General features: G+C 37.1%; 1 protein-coding gene across 1 annotated transcript in view; it reads right to left on the bottom strand.

Moving 5' to 3' along the window:
• The window catches only part of ctdp1 (CTD (carboxy-terminal domain, RNA polymerase II, polypeptide A) phosphatase, subunit 1), a 139,340-nt gene that overhangs the window by 91,973 nt on the left and 34,182 nt on the right, over positions 1-13,185 (bottom strand). The window contains 3 exon segments of the mRNA XM_028461289.1: positions 1,502-1,668; positions 3,202-3,292; positions 4,197-4,347. Of these exon segments, the coding sequence (XP_028317090.1) occupies positions 1,502-1,668; positions 3,202-3,292; positions 4,197-4,347 (409 nt within the window).

Here is a 13,185-nt window from a genome sequence, read left to right as displayed (position 1 = left end):
AACATATATTGCAATGTTATGGAATTCATTTTAGATATGTAAATCAACATGTATAAATTACTTTTAGTCAATTAATGGGGAAATAATTGATAAATGAATCGAGTCGAATCGAACTGGAAAAAAAATTAGATAGTTTATAAAATAATTGTTTATCACAGACCTAGATGTCAGAGAGGAGAGACTCTAGGTGGTAAATGTACAGGGTGGAGAAGAGTTGATTAAGTTATAGTTGTGTATATTGTGTTTATTATGTTGTGTAATCAAACCAGTCAGGTGACCAGTGTGTAGCTTAGGTATAATGGTGGTGTCTGTGGACAGAGGGAAGGAGTGAGTGGTAAAACCTAGAACTGGTATTTAGGATTAACGTGTCTAAAGTTAAGCCCAGTTTTATCTACAGTCTAAGACATGTCAGTGTATCATAGACCAGTGTATGTGTAAGAACCACTACTGTAAACCCAGGAACTGCCCTGGACCTGAAGATACAGCTATTCTAGGAGAAAGAGCGGGGGCCAAGGAGCCCCAGGCCACCCCCCACGGCCAACTAGCCCTCCCGAGCTGAGAGGCAACCACCGATATCCTAGGTTGTGATTTTAATCTCCTAGGTTGTGATTTTAATCTCCTAGGCTGTGATTATAATCTCCTAGGCTGTGATTATAATCTCCTAGGCTGTGATTATAATCTCCTAGGCTGTGATTTTAATCTCCTAGGCTGTGATTATAATCTCCTAGGCTGTGATTTTAATCTCCTAGGCTGTGATTTTAATCTCCTAGGCTGTGATTTTAATCTCCTAGGCTGTGATTTTAATCTCCTAGGTTGTGATTTTAACCTCCTAGCCTGTGATTTTAATCTCTTAGGCTGTGATTTTAATCTCTTAGGCTGTGATTATAATCTCCTAGGCTGTGATTTTAATCTCCTAGGCTGTGATTTTAATCTCTTAGGCTGTGATTATAATCTCCTAGCCTGTGATTTTAATCTCCTAGGCTGTGATTTTAATCTCCTAGGCTGTGATTTTAATCTCCTAGGCTGTGATTTTAATCTCTTAGGCTGTGATTTTAATCTCTTAGGCTGTGATTTTAATCTCTTAGGCTGTGATTTTAATCTCCTAGGCTGTGATTTTAATCTCCTAGGCTGTGATTTTAATCTCCTAGGCTGTGATTTTAATCTCCTAGGTTGTGAACCAATAATTGTTTCTCTTGAACTCAAAGCGACTTCTATGTGTTCATAGGTTGTTTTAACTCTTTTTAATCTGAATATATAATCTGAATAGTTACCTTCCAATATACTGTAAACAGTGTGCTTCATAATCTAAACAAAAACAATCAACAGAAAAATATTATTAATATTATTAAAATAATGAGTTGGGGGGAGCGTCCCACATATTACCTCATTTAAAAACTAATCTATGGTTGTTATCCCCCCCCCCCATCTATCCCGTATCCATGTACAGATGTTAGGAACACACAGGTGTGTGTGTGTGTGTGTGTGTGTGTGTGTGCTCTACCTTTCTTTAACACCTGAGCTTCCCGTGATCCAGGTGGAGCGTTGATGTCTCCTGTGCCTTGGAAGTAAATGTATTTCTTCACAGTGATCAGGTTAGGTGCAAACTTCCACACGTCCTCTCTGTCGTCAATGATACAAACCATAGAGTCCCCACAAGGAAAGAGGTTCCTGTGTGTGAGAAAGGATTGGTAATCACACTGATTATTGATTGTAGTGTAGCTTTAATAATCACATGAAGAGCTCTGATCTCCTCTTTCATTTATCATCAGCATCATTAGAACATCAGACATCACTGGTGAACAATCAGATCACTTCTATTGATCAGGGTCACATTTGCTCAGCTCACAAACAGCAGCTCCTTTATACAGTATATTTAAATCATACATCATTAATGATATAGGATTATTTAAATCATACATCATTAATGATATAGGATTATTTAAATCATACATCATTAATGATATAGGATTATTTAAATCATATATAATTAATAACTAAAGATATAAGATTATTTAAATCATATATAATTAATAACTAATGATATAGGATTATTTAAATCATATATAATTAATAACTAAAGATATAAGATTATTTAAATCATATATAATTAATAACTAAAGATATAGGATTATTTAAATCATACATCATTAATAACTAATGATATAGGATTATTTAAATTATATATAATAAGTAACTAATGATATAGGATTATTTAAATCATATATAATTAATAACTAATGATATAGGATTATTTAAATTATATATAATAAGTAACTAATGATATAGGATTATTTAAATCATATATAATTAATAACTAATGATATAGGATTATTTAAATTATATATAATTAATAACTAAAGATATAGGATTATTTAAATCATATATAATTAATAACTAAAGATATAGGATTATTTAAATCATATATAATTAATAACTAAAGATATAGGATTATTTAAATTATATATAATAAGTAACTATGATATGGATTATTTAAATCACATATAATTAATAACTAATGATATAGGATTATTTAAATTATATATAATAAAGTAACTAATGATATAGGATTATTTAAATCACATATAATTAATACTAATGATATAGGATTATTTAAATTATATATAATAAGTAACTAATGATATAGGATTATTTAAATTATATATAATTAATAACTAATGATATAGGATTATTTAAATTATATATAATAAATAACTAATGATATAGGATTATTTAAATCATATATAATTAATAACTAAAGATATAGGATTATTTAAATTATATATAATAAATAACTAATGATATAGGATTATTTAAATTATATAATTATAAATAACTAATGATATAGGATTATTTAAATCATATATAATTAATAACTAAAGATATAGGATTATTTAAATTATATATAATAAATAATGATATAGGATTATTTAAATCATATATAATTAATAACTAAAGATATAGGATTATTTAAATTATATATAATAAATAATGATATAGGATTATTTAAATCATATATAATTAGTCAGTTTAAAGGTGCGTTCGCACTGGATGTGACCTCAGTGACTCTGGCGACTAAATTACATTTAAAATCAAGTGAAGCAACTTGTGTAAAGTTGAAAATGTTTAACGTTGTTAATTCTGTTTTGTTTGTTTAGAAGATTGCTGAAATTAATTTATTTACACATCAGAGTCGCTCCTCACCTCAGATTACCAGTTTTAGAATACGGGTCGATGCATTCGTCTCTGGAAAGAATTCTGTGAGAGAAAAGCTTCTTTTCAGGATCCAGGAACCCTAAAGAAGAAGAACTAGATGTGGTCAGTAATCATATGTTCTCTGGACCTGTTTTCTTCTATATTAAAGAAGAAGTAGTTCACAGAATGAGGTGAAATATGAAAGCAGCAATAACAGCAGCTGATGGTGGCGAGGGTCACATTAAACATTCATCATAGGGGGCACATTGAGCCCCTCCCATTCTGACCCCTGTAATAAAACAGAAATGACTCACAATGTCAAGAAAAGACCACTTTAAAGCGTTCACCAGGAGTCACAGACTCACCTTCATGTACAATAATTAGCTCAATAAAACGTTAAATACACCAGACATGGGAAACTGGTGGTCTGGGGGCCATAAAAGGGCCTCGGCCTATTTCTGAGCAGTATAAACACACTAAACGATTCAAAAAACACAAAACAGCAGCATCAATTACACACATTTACTCCAAAAAAACACACAAAACAACAACCAAATGCAAAAAAGAACTGAAAAATAAACAGAAAAACACCACAAATACACACAACATAACAGACATACACAGAATTATCCATAAACACACAAGATAACTGAGAAAACACACAAATTATTACAAACACACAGGATGACAACACAAAAGACACAAAAACAAAATGACTCCAAAAACACAAAACAGCTGCAAAAATTACACAAATTTACGCCAAAAAAAACACACAAAACAACCACCAGATGCAAAAAAACGTACAAAAATACACAAATGACTAAAAAAAACTAGAGGAAAAATCCAAAAGAAAAGTAAAAACTCTATGCTATGATTGGTCGTTAATATGAATGTTGATCATGTGACCCACAGATCAGATACAATCACGTTTGTGTTAAAAGTAGAGTGGTGCGTGATAGCGCCCTCTGATGGTCACAGGCTGACAGGCCAGTTCAGATGTTTACCTGCTATCGTGTGTGCATAGAGGCGGCTACCGAACGTGAACACGTGCAGCTCGTACAGTTTGGCGATTTTCTCCAGGAACTCCTTACAGTGTGGGCGGAGCCTTGTATGGAGCATGGGTTCTCCACGACCCAGCTGGAAGTGGAAGATCCCCTGATGGAGACATTTAGAAGAAACTTTAGCACCAGCATAACCTCAGTAGAAAGGACACATTTCACTATTTAACATTACCAACGATATGGATTAGTAAGTTAGAGGAGAGGAGCAGAATGAGGTGGTTTTACTTTAGTTCTAAAACATACAATTAGGAATAAGGAGAATAATGCTCTACATCAGTGTTGGACAGTAATTAAAATATCCCAATATTTTCACTGAAATCATGATGTGTGTGTTTTCACGCATCACTGGGTGTGAACCATATTTACTCATGATTTACACCAGTGGTTCTCAACCTCCTCAGGCCGTGACCCCCAAAAGTCCCATAGAGCGGGGACCCCCACTGTAGATGAAGGTGGTAGAAAACATGTGGAGACAGGACCATCTATAAGGGGGAATTAAGGGGAGAGATTTTTGGGGTCCATCCATAAAGTCAGTAAAATGATGGTCCATTGTTCTATGAATCTGTGATAACCACATTTATTTATTCATCTGAATAATATCCACTGTTATCCAGGAACGTTTATTATTATTATTATTATCGTCATCTTAAAGATGGAAATCCTGGTTTTAATCACCAGGATAAAATGGTTCAAAGTGAACAAAAATGGTGGAAAAGGAGGTGAAATTGGATTTTAAAAACCATAAAAACTGGTAAAAGTTGAAAATTGTGAGTAATGGAATTCAGAAATTAGTTTAAACTGGCAAATAATGAGCATTAAAAATGGTGAATGTGGTTAAATTGGCAAAAAAAATCATGAAATCTGGTGAAAAGAGGTTGAAAGTGACAATAATGGGTCAATATATGTGACATTAGGTGAAAAAGTAGTAGAAATGGTTTATAAGTGATGAACATGTCTGAAAGTGGAAAAAATGTGTAGAAAAGACATTAAAATGTGATGTAGAAGTGTCAGAAATGGGAGAAATGTAGCAAAAATACATTAAAAGAGGAAAAATATGGCAAGAAAAAGTGATGAAAATATGTTAAAATATGGTGAGTTTGGTGGAGTTGTAGAAAAAGATAAAAATAAGCAAAAAATGAGCTCAAATTGTTCATCAAATATTCTTAGTTTCTTGAAGGCATCTGGGGACTCCCTCCCAGTATCTTGCGGCCCCAAATGGGGACCTGACCCCAAGGTTGAGAACTACTGATTTAGAGTATAATTGGCTTACAGTTGATAGATGATGATGAGGCTGTATTAATTTTAATAAGAGAACAAATGATTATTAATGGCCTAATAAAGTGATTTTATTAACTCACTCAGTGCCATTGACGAGATAACTCATTATTTGTGTTTTTTCACGGGGATTACTAGAAAACACCCTGGCGGAGGTTCCACACCAACATCTAAGCTGTGGGGTGTTGTAGTGACCAACTGTACCCTGAAGATGGCAGCAGTGCACCTTTCGATGAGAGATTAGCCACTGACGCTACCATTAGCTGGGGAGGAGAAGCAGGAACGAGTGAGATTATGGTGCTACAGAGTGATATTGTGACGTATCCAGCAGCTCACAGCTCTACATACTAACACAGAACATGTGTGGACCTGAGTGGATTATTGATAATGTTGAGATGGTGGGATAAAACCATCAACTAACCGGGTCAAACTGGTCATCACTGTGTATCGGGAGGACGGGGGGTGTGTGGAGGGGTACAAAATACCCCCAGCCTGTGAGCCAGATAGCAAAAATAATAGGTGACATATAGGAGGTAGCAGAGCACCTTTGGATGAGAGATCATCCATGCTCAGCAGAGCTCAGAGGGAGAGGAGGAAAGGTGTTTATGAGACAGAAAATCGCGCTACGTACAGAGTTGACGTTCCCAGTAGCGCACACTGGACCAGAGCATGTGTGCAACTCATGGATAATGTGGCGATGGTGAGATAAAACAATAAAAAAAACGGGAACGCAGTGACTCTCTATGTCGGGGAGGAAGAGGAAGTTACGTGTGTGCAGACTGACGGGAGAGAAAGTTGGAGGAACGCCAAAATACAGTAAGAAATACATTCAACTCTGACCCAGATAGATAAATAATAATAATTTGGTCTGTGTTTTTTTATGTTTTATATAAGGAAACAATGTTCAGATGTTAGAGTTGTCACTAAAGCAAAAAAATAGCTTTAAAGTCACTGACAGGGTTTTTTTTTGGAAAAAGGCTTTTTTCTCAGCTTTTTGGTCTGAAACTGAAGATTTGTGTAAAACTTGCTCTATTCAACGACTGATTACAAAAGAAGGAAACGAGCCAGAAACAAATTCTTTTTTTTTTTGAGGAAAGTAGAAGCTTCAATCTTTCAGAATCTAGTAGAAAATATTCTGTGGGTCTTTAAAATCAGTCAAAATGCTCAAAAACAGCTGGAACTGAATGAGTTGATTACAGATTAATTAATAAATGCATAATGGTTAGAATCAGCGCTTTACATCAATGTTCATGTTGTTATTAGGGATGGATGATGTTGCCTAGAAAAAAAAATTCTCTGATTTTTAAAGAAAAATTCAAGCTTCAATTAGATTTTCAATATTTTTTTTAATGCAGTTAAAAATGACTGCAGACATCAGATTTATTGTCAAAAGTGTAACTTTATTGCTGTGATTGTCCTCAAGAGTTAAAATGTATAGAACAATCAAAATAAAAAGTAAATGAGGCTCTGTCATTTAACAATATTAACCAGGTTTAAACAAAAGTGCAGCAACTTCACAGTAGCTTCAATTACATATTTTATAACATATAACATTACAATTGTAAAAATAATAAACTCTTCCCTTACCATCTGAGCATAGTGTGAATAAAACATTGAACATGGCTGTGGCATACTGTATATAGCTACTCAAAGGGTAAACAATTATATATATATATATTTTTTTTTTTTTTAACTCGAATTTGCAAAATAAAAATTGTTTTTATCTACAAATTCAATGAATCGATGAAATGAATTATAGAATGATGAGTTAACATTTGAACAGTCCAGTCATTATGAGCTCACCAGTAGCTCTTTGGTTTCACTCCTGTTCCCGTACGTATTGTGTCGTGAACGTTTCAGATGTTCTCAGCTCCATCGTTATAGGGCGACTTTCTCATCAGTGTGATTGGCTCACCTGTTGAGGTGCACCACGTATGAAAGCACACCAGCATGAGCTTGGAGCGTCACATGCACCCAGCTGGTTTATGCTTGACCGGCGCGGGACATCGCGAGGTGCGCGCGCCAAAAATTACGTCACTGCGAACCCGGTGGACGGAGCACCCGGGTAGATTGCTGCAACAGTATGGTTGTCACAAAATCCCACGGTACATCAGTGTGCCGCAGCAATTGGCCTGGAGTTGTAAGTGTTTTCGTATAACGGCGTAGTTATGGCGAGGGATTTTCCTGCGTCATGATAGGCCCCTCCCACTTTTCACAGCCTGCTCTATTTGCCATAGCAATGTGCTTCCATCTAATAAGATTCATCCTACATTGTTTTGAAGTCAACACGACATGTCGTCTTGCCGCTAGAGTTGCTGGCGTAGGACGGCCCAAGAAGCGGCGCCCTCTGAGAGCGCAAGGCATTGTGGGTGTTTTTGGTTATCGTTTGTTGTTTGGGGCTGTACGGTCATCATGTGTATCAAAAATGAAGCACTTTGAACTTTGCATTCTGGAGTTGTATGCGCTTCGTAAAACGGCGTAGTTATGGCGAAGGATTTTCCTGTGTCATGATAGGCCCCTCCCACTTTTCACAGCCTGCTCTATTTGCCATAGCTATGTGCTTCCATCTAATAAGATTCATCGTACAGTGTTTTGAAGTCAACACGACATATCGTCTGTCCGCTACAGCTGCTCGTGTAGGACAACCACAGAAGCGGCGCCCTCTGAGAACGCAAGGCATTGTGGGTAAATTGGTCATCGTTTGTTGTTTAGCTCTGGACAGTGATCGTGTGTATCAAATATGAAGCAGTTTGAACTTTGCACTCTAGAGTTATAAGCGTTTTCGTATAATGGCGTAGTTATGGCGAGGGATTTTCGTGTGTCATTATAGGCCCCTCCCCCTGGCCATGATGGGTAATTTGGTCATCGAGCGTTGTTTATGGATGGACAATCATCGTGTGTATCAAATATGAAGCAGTTTGAACTTTGCATTGAAGCGTTATAAGCATTTTCCTATTATAGCGTGCTGATGTTGAAGGATTCTCCCGTGTCATTATAGGCCCCTCCCACTGATCACAGCCGGTTTTTTCTTCCATAGCAATTTGCTACCCTCTGTGTAGGTTCATCCTACAGTGTTTTGAAGTCAACACGACATATCGTCTGTCCGCTACAGCTGCTCGTGTAGGACGACCACAGAAGCGGCGCCCTCTGAGAACGCAAGGCATTATGGGTAAATTGGTTCTCGAGTTTTGTTTATGGCTGTACGGTCATCATGTGTATCAAATATGAAGCAGTTTGAACTTTGCATTCTAGAGTTATAAGCTTTTTCGTATAATGGCGTAGTTATGGCGAGGGATTTTCGTGTGTCATTATAGGCCCCTCCCCCTGGCCATGATGGGTAATTTGGTCATCGAGCGTTGTTTATGGATGGACAATCATCGTGTATATCAAATATGAAGCAGTTTGAACTTTGCATTCTAGAGTTATAAGCTTTTTCCTAGAACGGCGTCCTGTAAATGCTAACCGTGTACATGACCTTAAATGACACCGGTCGAAAACACAAGGCATGATGGGAAATGTTTCAAAGCAGTCATGACCAAGCTTGGGCACATGTCCTTTGTGTGAAATTTGAAGCTGATGGAAGTTTGTGTGTCAGAGTTATGGAGATTTGGAATTTTTTGCGTGCTAACGAAAATTAGCATTGCAGTTTTGTGGCGGCGCCACGACCAAACCGTGACAAATACAAAAATTCTTTCGATAACTTTTCATCTTCAATGGGTCCTATGTGGTGTTGCCAAGTTTTAAGCGAATCGGATGAATCCCCTCAGACTAGATAGCGCAGATGCGTTTCGAGGGCGAAACGCCATTTTTGACCTTTGACCCAAGATGGCTGACTTCCTGTTTGGTTTTGGGCGGGGTCACAATGTAACTTTTTGCTCATTCTGGGGCGAAGACTACATGTGGCGATTTTCGTGCAAATCGGTCAGACCTGGCGGTCGTGTGGTTCCATCGTTTGTTTTGGCGGCGAAAATGCACGCTACGCGTGCGTTTTCTGTCTGTTTTTTTTCACGCCACCAAATTATCAAATTTTTCGCCAGGCCTGAGGTGCGTGCAAATTTCGGTGAGTTTTCGGGCATTTTTAGGGGGTCGAATTAGAGATCAAAGGCGGACGGGGTATAATAATAATAATAGGAAATAAAAGCGAAAACAATAGGTTCCTCTGTCCCATTCTGGGACATCGGAACTTCGATGGCAAATAAAGACAGGTTTAGCCAAAGAACATATCGTAGCTAATGTTAGCAAAGCTACTTCAAGTGAAAGACGCCATAATGATGAAGAATGTGAGGAAAGCGGAACCAGTGGCTGCTTTCGACCTGACACCGGAGCAGGTAGTACTTTTGAGGATTTGGGAGAACAGCCTCCAAATAAGAAAAGAAAAACAAGACCAAGGCCATATAAAGACTACTTCCTGAAATATGGTTTTGTTAATTATTCCAAAACGAACCAAGAAGCTCGACCCATGTGTGTTATATGCAGTGAAAAACTCACAAATGAGAGTTTAAAACCAACTAAACTAAAGACATTTGGAAACACTTCACTTCGACTTGGCAAAGAAACTTCTGGATTTCTTTCAAAGGAAGGCACTGGAGATAGAATCATCAGCTGAGCTTCTCCGTAGAAATGTGACTTTAAATGACAAAGCCCAGCTAGCATCATACATGGTTTCTTACCGTGTGGCCAAAGAGAAGCAGCCCCATACTGCTGCAGAACAAATAATTCTGCCTGCCGCAATAGACATGGTTACCACGGTTATTGATGAAAAAACTGCACACAGATTAAAATACATCCCCCTGAGTAACAACACTGTTTCCTGAAGGATAAATGACATTTCAAACAACCCTGAGGAACAGCTCATAACAAGATTGAAGGCAGCAGGAGAATTTTCAATCCAGCTGGATGAAAGCACTGACGTCTCGGACTGCGCAACTTTGTTGGTTTATGTAAGGTATGTGTGGGAAACCGAATTTGTGGAGGATTTATTATGTTCCTACGAACGAAAGGTGAACAGATACTTTCTGTACTGAACAACTACGTGGTAACAGAGTGCGGGCTGAGCTGGGTCAACTGTAAAGGCATAACGAGTGACAGGGCTGAAAATATGACGGGCAGAAACAGCAGAGTTGTGAAAAGAATGAAGGAGGCAATGGTGAAGACATCGTGTGGAATCACTGTTACATTCACCACCAGGCTTTGGCATCCAAAGGAATACCCCCGAGCTTTACAAAACATTGAAAGAAGACATTCGTGTTGTGAACTTTATTAAAGGCAGCGGCTTTTTGATCAGCTGTGCGCCGCCATGGGGCGGACCACACCCATTTACTGTTTCATACTGAAGTGCGCTGGCTCTCCAAAGGTAGAGTCCTCACAAGAATATATGAACTGAGAAATGAAATTCATGCTTTTCTCCTTGAGAAAAAGTCTTCACTTGCAGAGCTGTTCACTGATGAATGGCTTTTTACAGTGTCATATCTGGGGGATATCTTTTCATCTCTCAATGAGCTATGTTTGAAACTGCAAGGACAGAATGATGATGTTTTCCAAAACTGGAAACACATTCTCACCTTCCAAAAGTCTCTGAAGCTGTGGCTTGCACGATTCAGAAGTCCAAAACCCAGCCACTACATGTTCCCTACTGTGTTACAGCACATAGAGGAAAATGATGTCACTGACACACAAGTGAAACATCTGACTGGGCTTATAGTGACACACCTAGTTGCACTCATTGGTAACTTTAAGCACTATTTCCCTAAGGACAGATATGACATTTTGCTGATAAAAGGTGGATCCAACATCCCTTTGATTATGAAAGTCCAGAGTCATTGCTGGAGCTTGGACTAACTGCTTCTGAAGAAACCGAGCTGTTACAGCTGAGCAGTGACCAGACACTTAAAAGAAGACATGAATCCATGACATTATCATCATTTTGGGTCAGCATTTCATCTGAATACCCTGTCTTAAGTAAGACAAGCATACTGTTGCTTATTCCTTTTACAACTACATACAAATGTGAGGCTGGGTTCTCTGTTCTCACAAAAATAAAGACAAAATACAGGAATAGACTGAATGCTGCACCTGATATGCGTGTTGCACTCTCCTCATGTACGCCAAACAGGGATGTCATTCTAAAAACAAGCAGGCCCATCTCTCCCATTATCCAGGTAAACTGCCTTGATTTGGTGAAACAATGATAATAAGGACTGGTACACTTACACATTACTCTTCTTCTGCCCGACCAACATTTAAAAAAAACTTAAAAAGGCATGTTTTTGATGGCTCTGAAGGTTCATATTACTATTGTTGTAAACATGGTTTGCATACATATTTTTGTTTTGAGGGGAAAATGATAGCCTGTCATACTGTGCACTTTATAAAATGTGTATATTATAAACACAGTGAGATGCCCTGTTAACCATTCCTGAATGCATGTATTTTGCCTCAAATGATCTTACTTGAGTAAATATGGTTACAGTGGGTGCATAAAAAAGTTCTCAAAAAATATTTCAGTAAGAAACATGTTTTTGATTTAACTTAATGTTCATATTATTCTGGTAGTTGTGCAAAGCTTTGAATGTTATATGAAAGGCTTGATTCTGTCTGGTTTTATTGATGATAAGAAGAAAAACAAATTATTAACTGCCCTATTTTGCACTTTGTCTCATAAGTATAAATTGTGTACACTGTAATGATGAGAATATGAAAACAATGAGATGCCCTGTCCACTCTTCCTTTATTTACAACAGGTAAATAAAAAGAACTATGCTTTGTCAAATATCTGTATTTCTTTTAAATAGTTAAGTGGAAGCTTAACTGACCTTAAAAATAGTCATAAATATTTTGTTAATGCATAAATTCTCTTCGTGATATATGAACTATATGGGCCTAATGTTTATTGGGTCACAAGGATTTATCGACTTTAAAATGTAGGAAAGTTTGGGAAACACTGTTTTAATCTACCGACCTCCTGGTCCTGCTCGTTTATTCCTAGATGAATTCTCTGAGTTTATGTCATCTATTGTTAAACTGTGTATTAATCCTTGGTGATTTTAATCTACATATTGATAATTCGTCCTGTCCTATGGCAGCTGAGCTGATGTCTCTAATGAACTCTTTTCACTTTGTACAACATGTGTCAGGTCCAACACACACTAAAGGTCATACTTTAGATTTGGTCTTTTCTTTTGGTTTAATGATTGACCATCTAGGTATTGAAGACTTACAAATAAGCGACCATTGCTGTATCGTATTTAATCTGTCAATCACACTGGTACAGACTATTTCTAATGTGAAAAAGCAGAGACGCATTCTTAATGAAGCAGCAATCAGTGGATTTTCTTCCTCTTTTGATCCAACTACATTTGCTAGTTGTGATGATGTTGACACTTTTATGACAAACTTTAATAGCCATTGTTTGACTGTTTTGGACACAGTAGCACCAGCTAAAAATACTCCAGGCTCTAATAAGAAACCATGTCCGTGAATGAATGAAGCTATTTTTAGCTTTAAATACTATTGAAAATCTTGTTGCACCCTCACCGTCCCATGTGTCTGTACACACACACGAGGACTAACAATTTTTAAAATTTCTGTGTAAATAAAGTACAAGATATCAGGGCTAGCATCACTCCTCCCTTGGTTAGCTTGTGCAGTGCATCAGCCC

Source organism: Gouania willdenowi, chromosome 11 (assembly GCF_900634775.1).
Source record: "Gouania willdenowi chromosome 11, fGouWil2.1, whole genome shotgun sequence".
Lineage (NCBI taxonomy): Eukaryota > Metazoa > Chordata > Actinopteri > Blenniiformes > Gobiesocidae > Gouania > Gouania willdenowi.
Note: the sequence above shows the minus strand (reverse complement) of the source record. Positions and strands in the feature narration are given on the sequence as shown.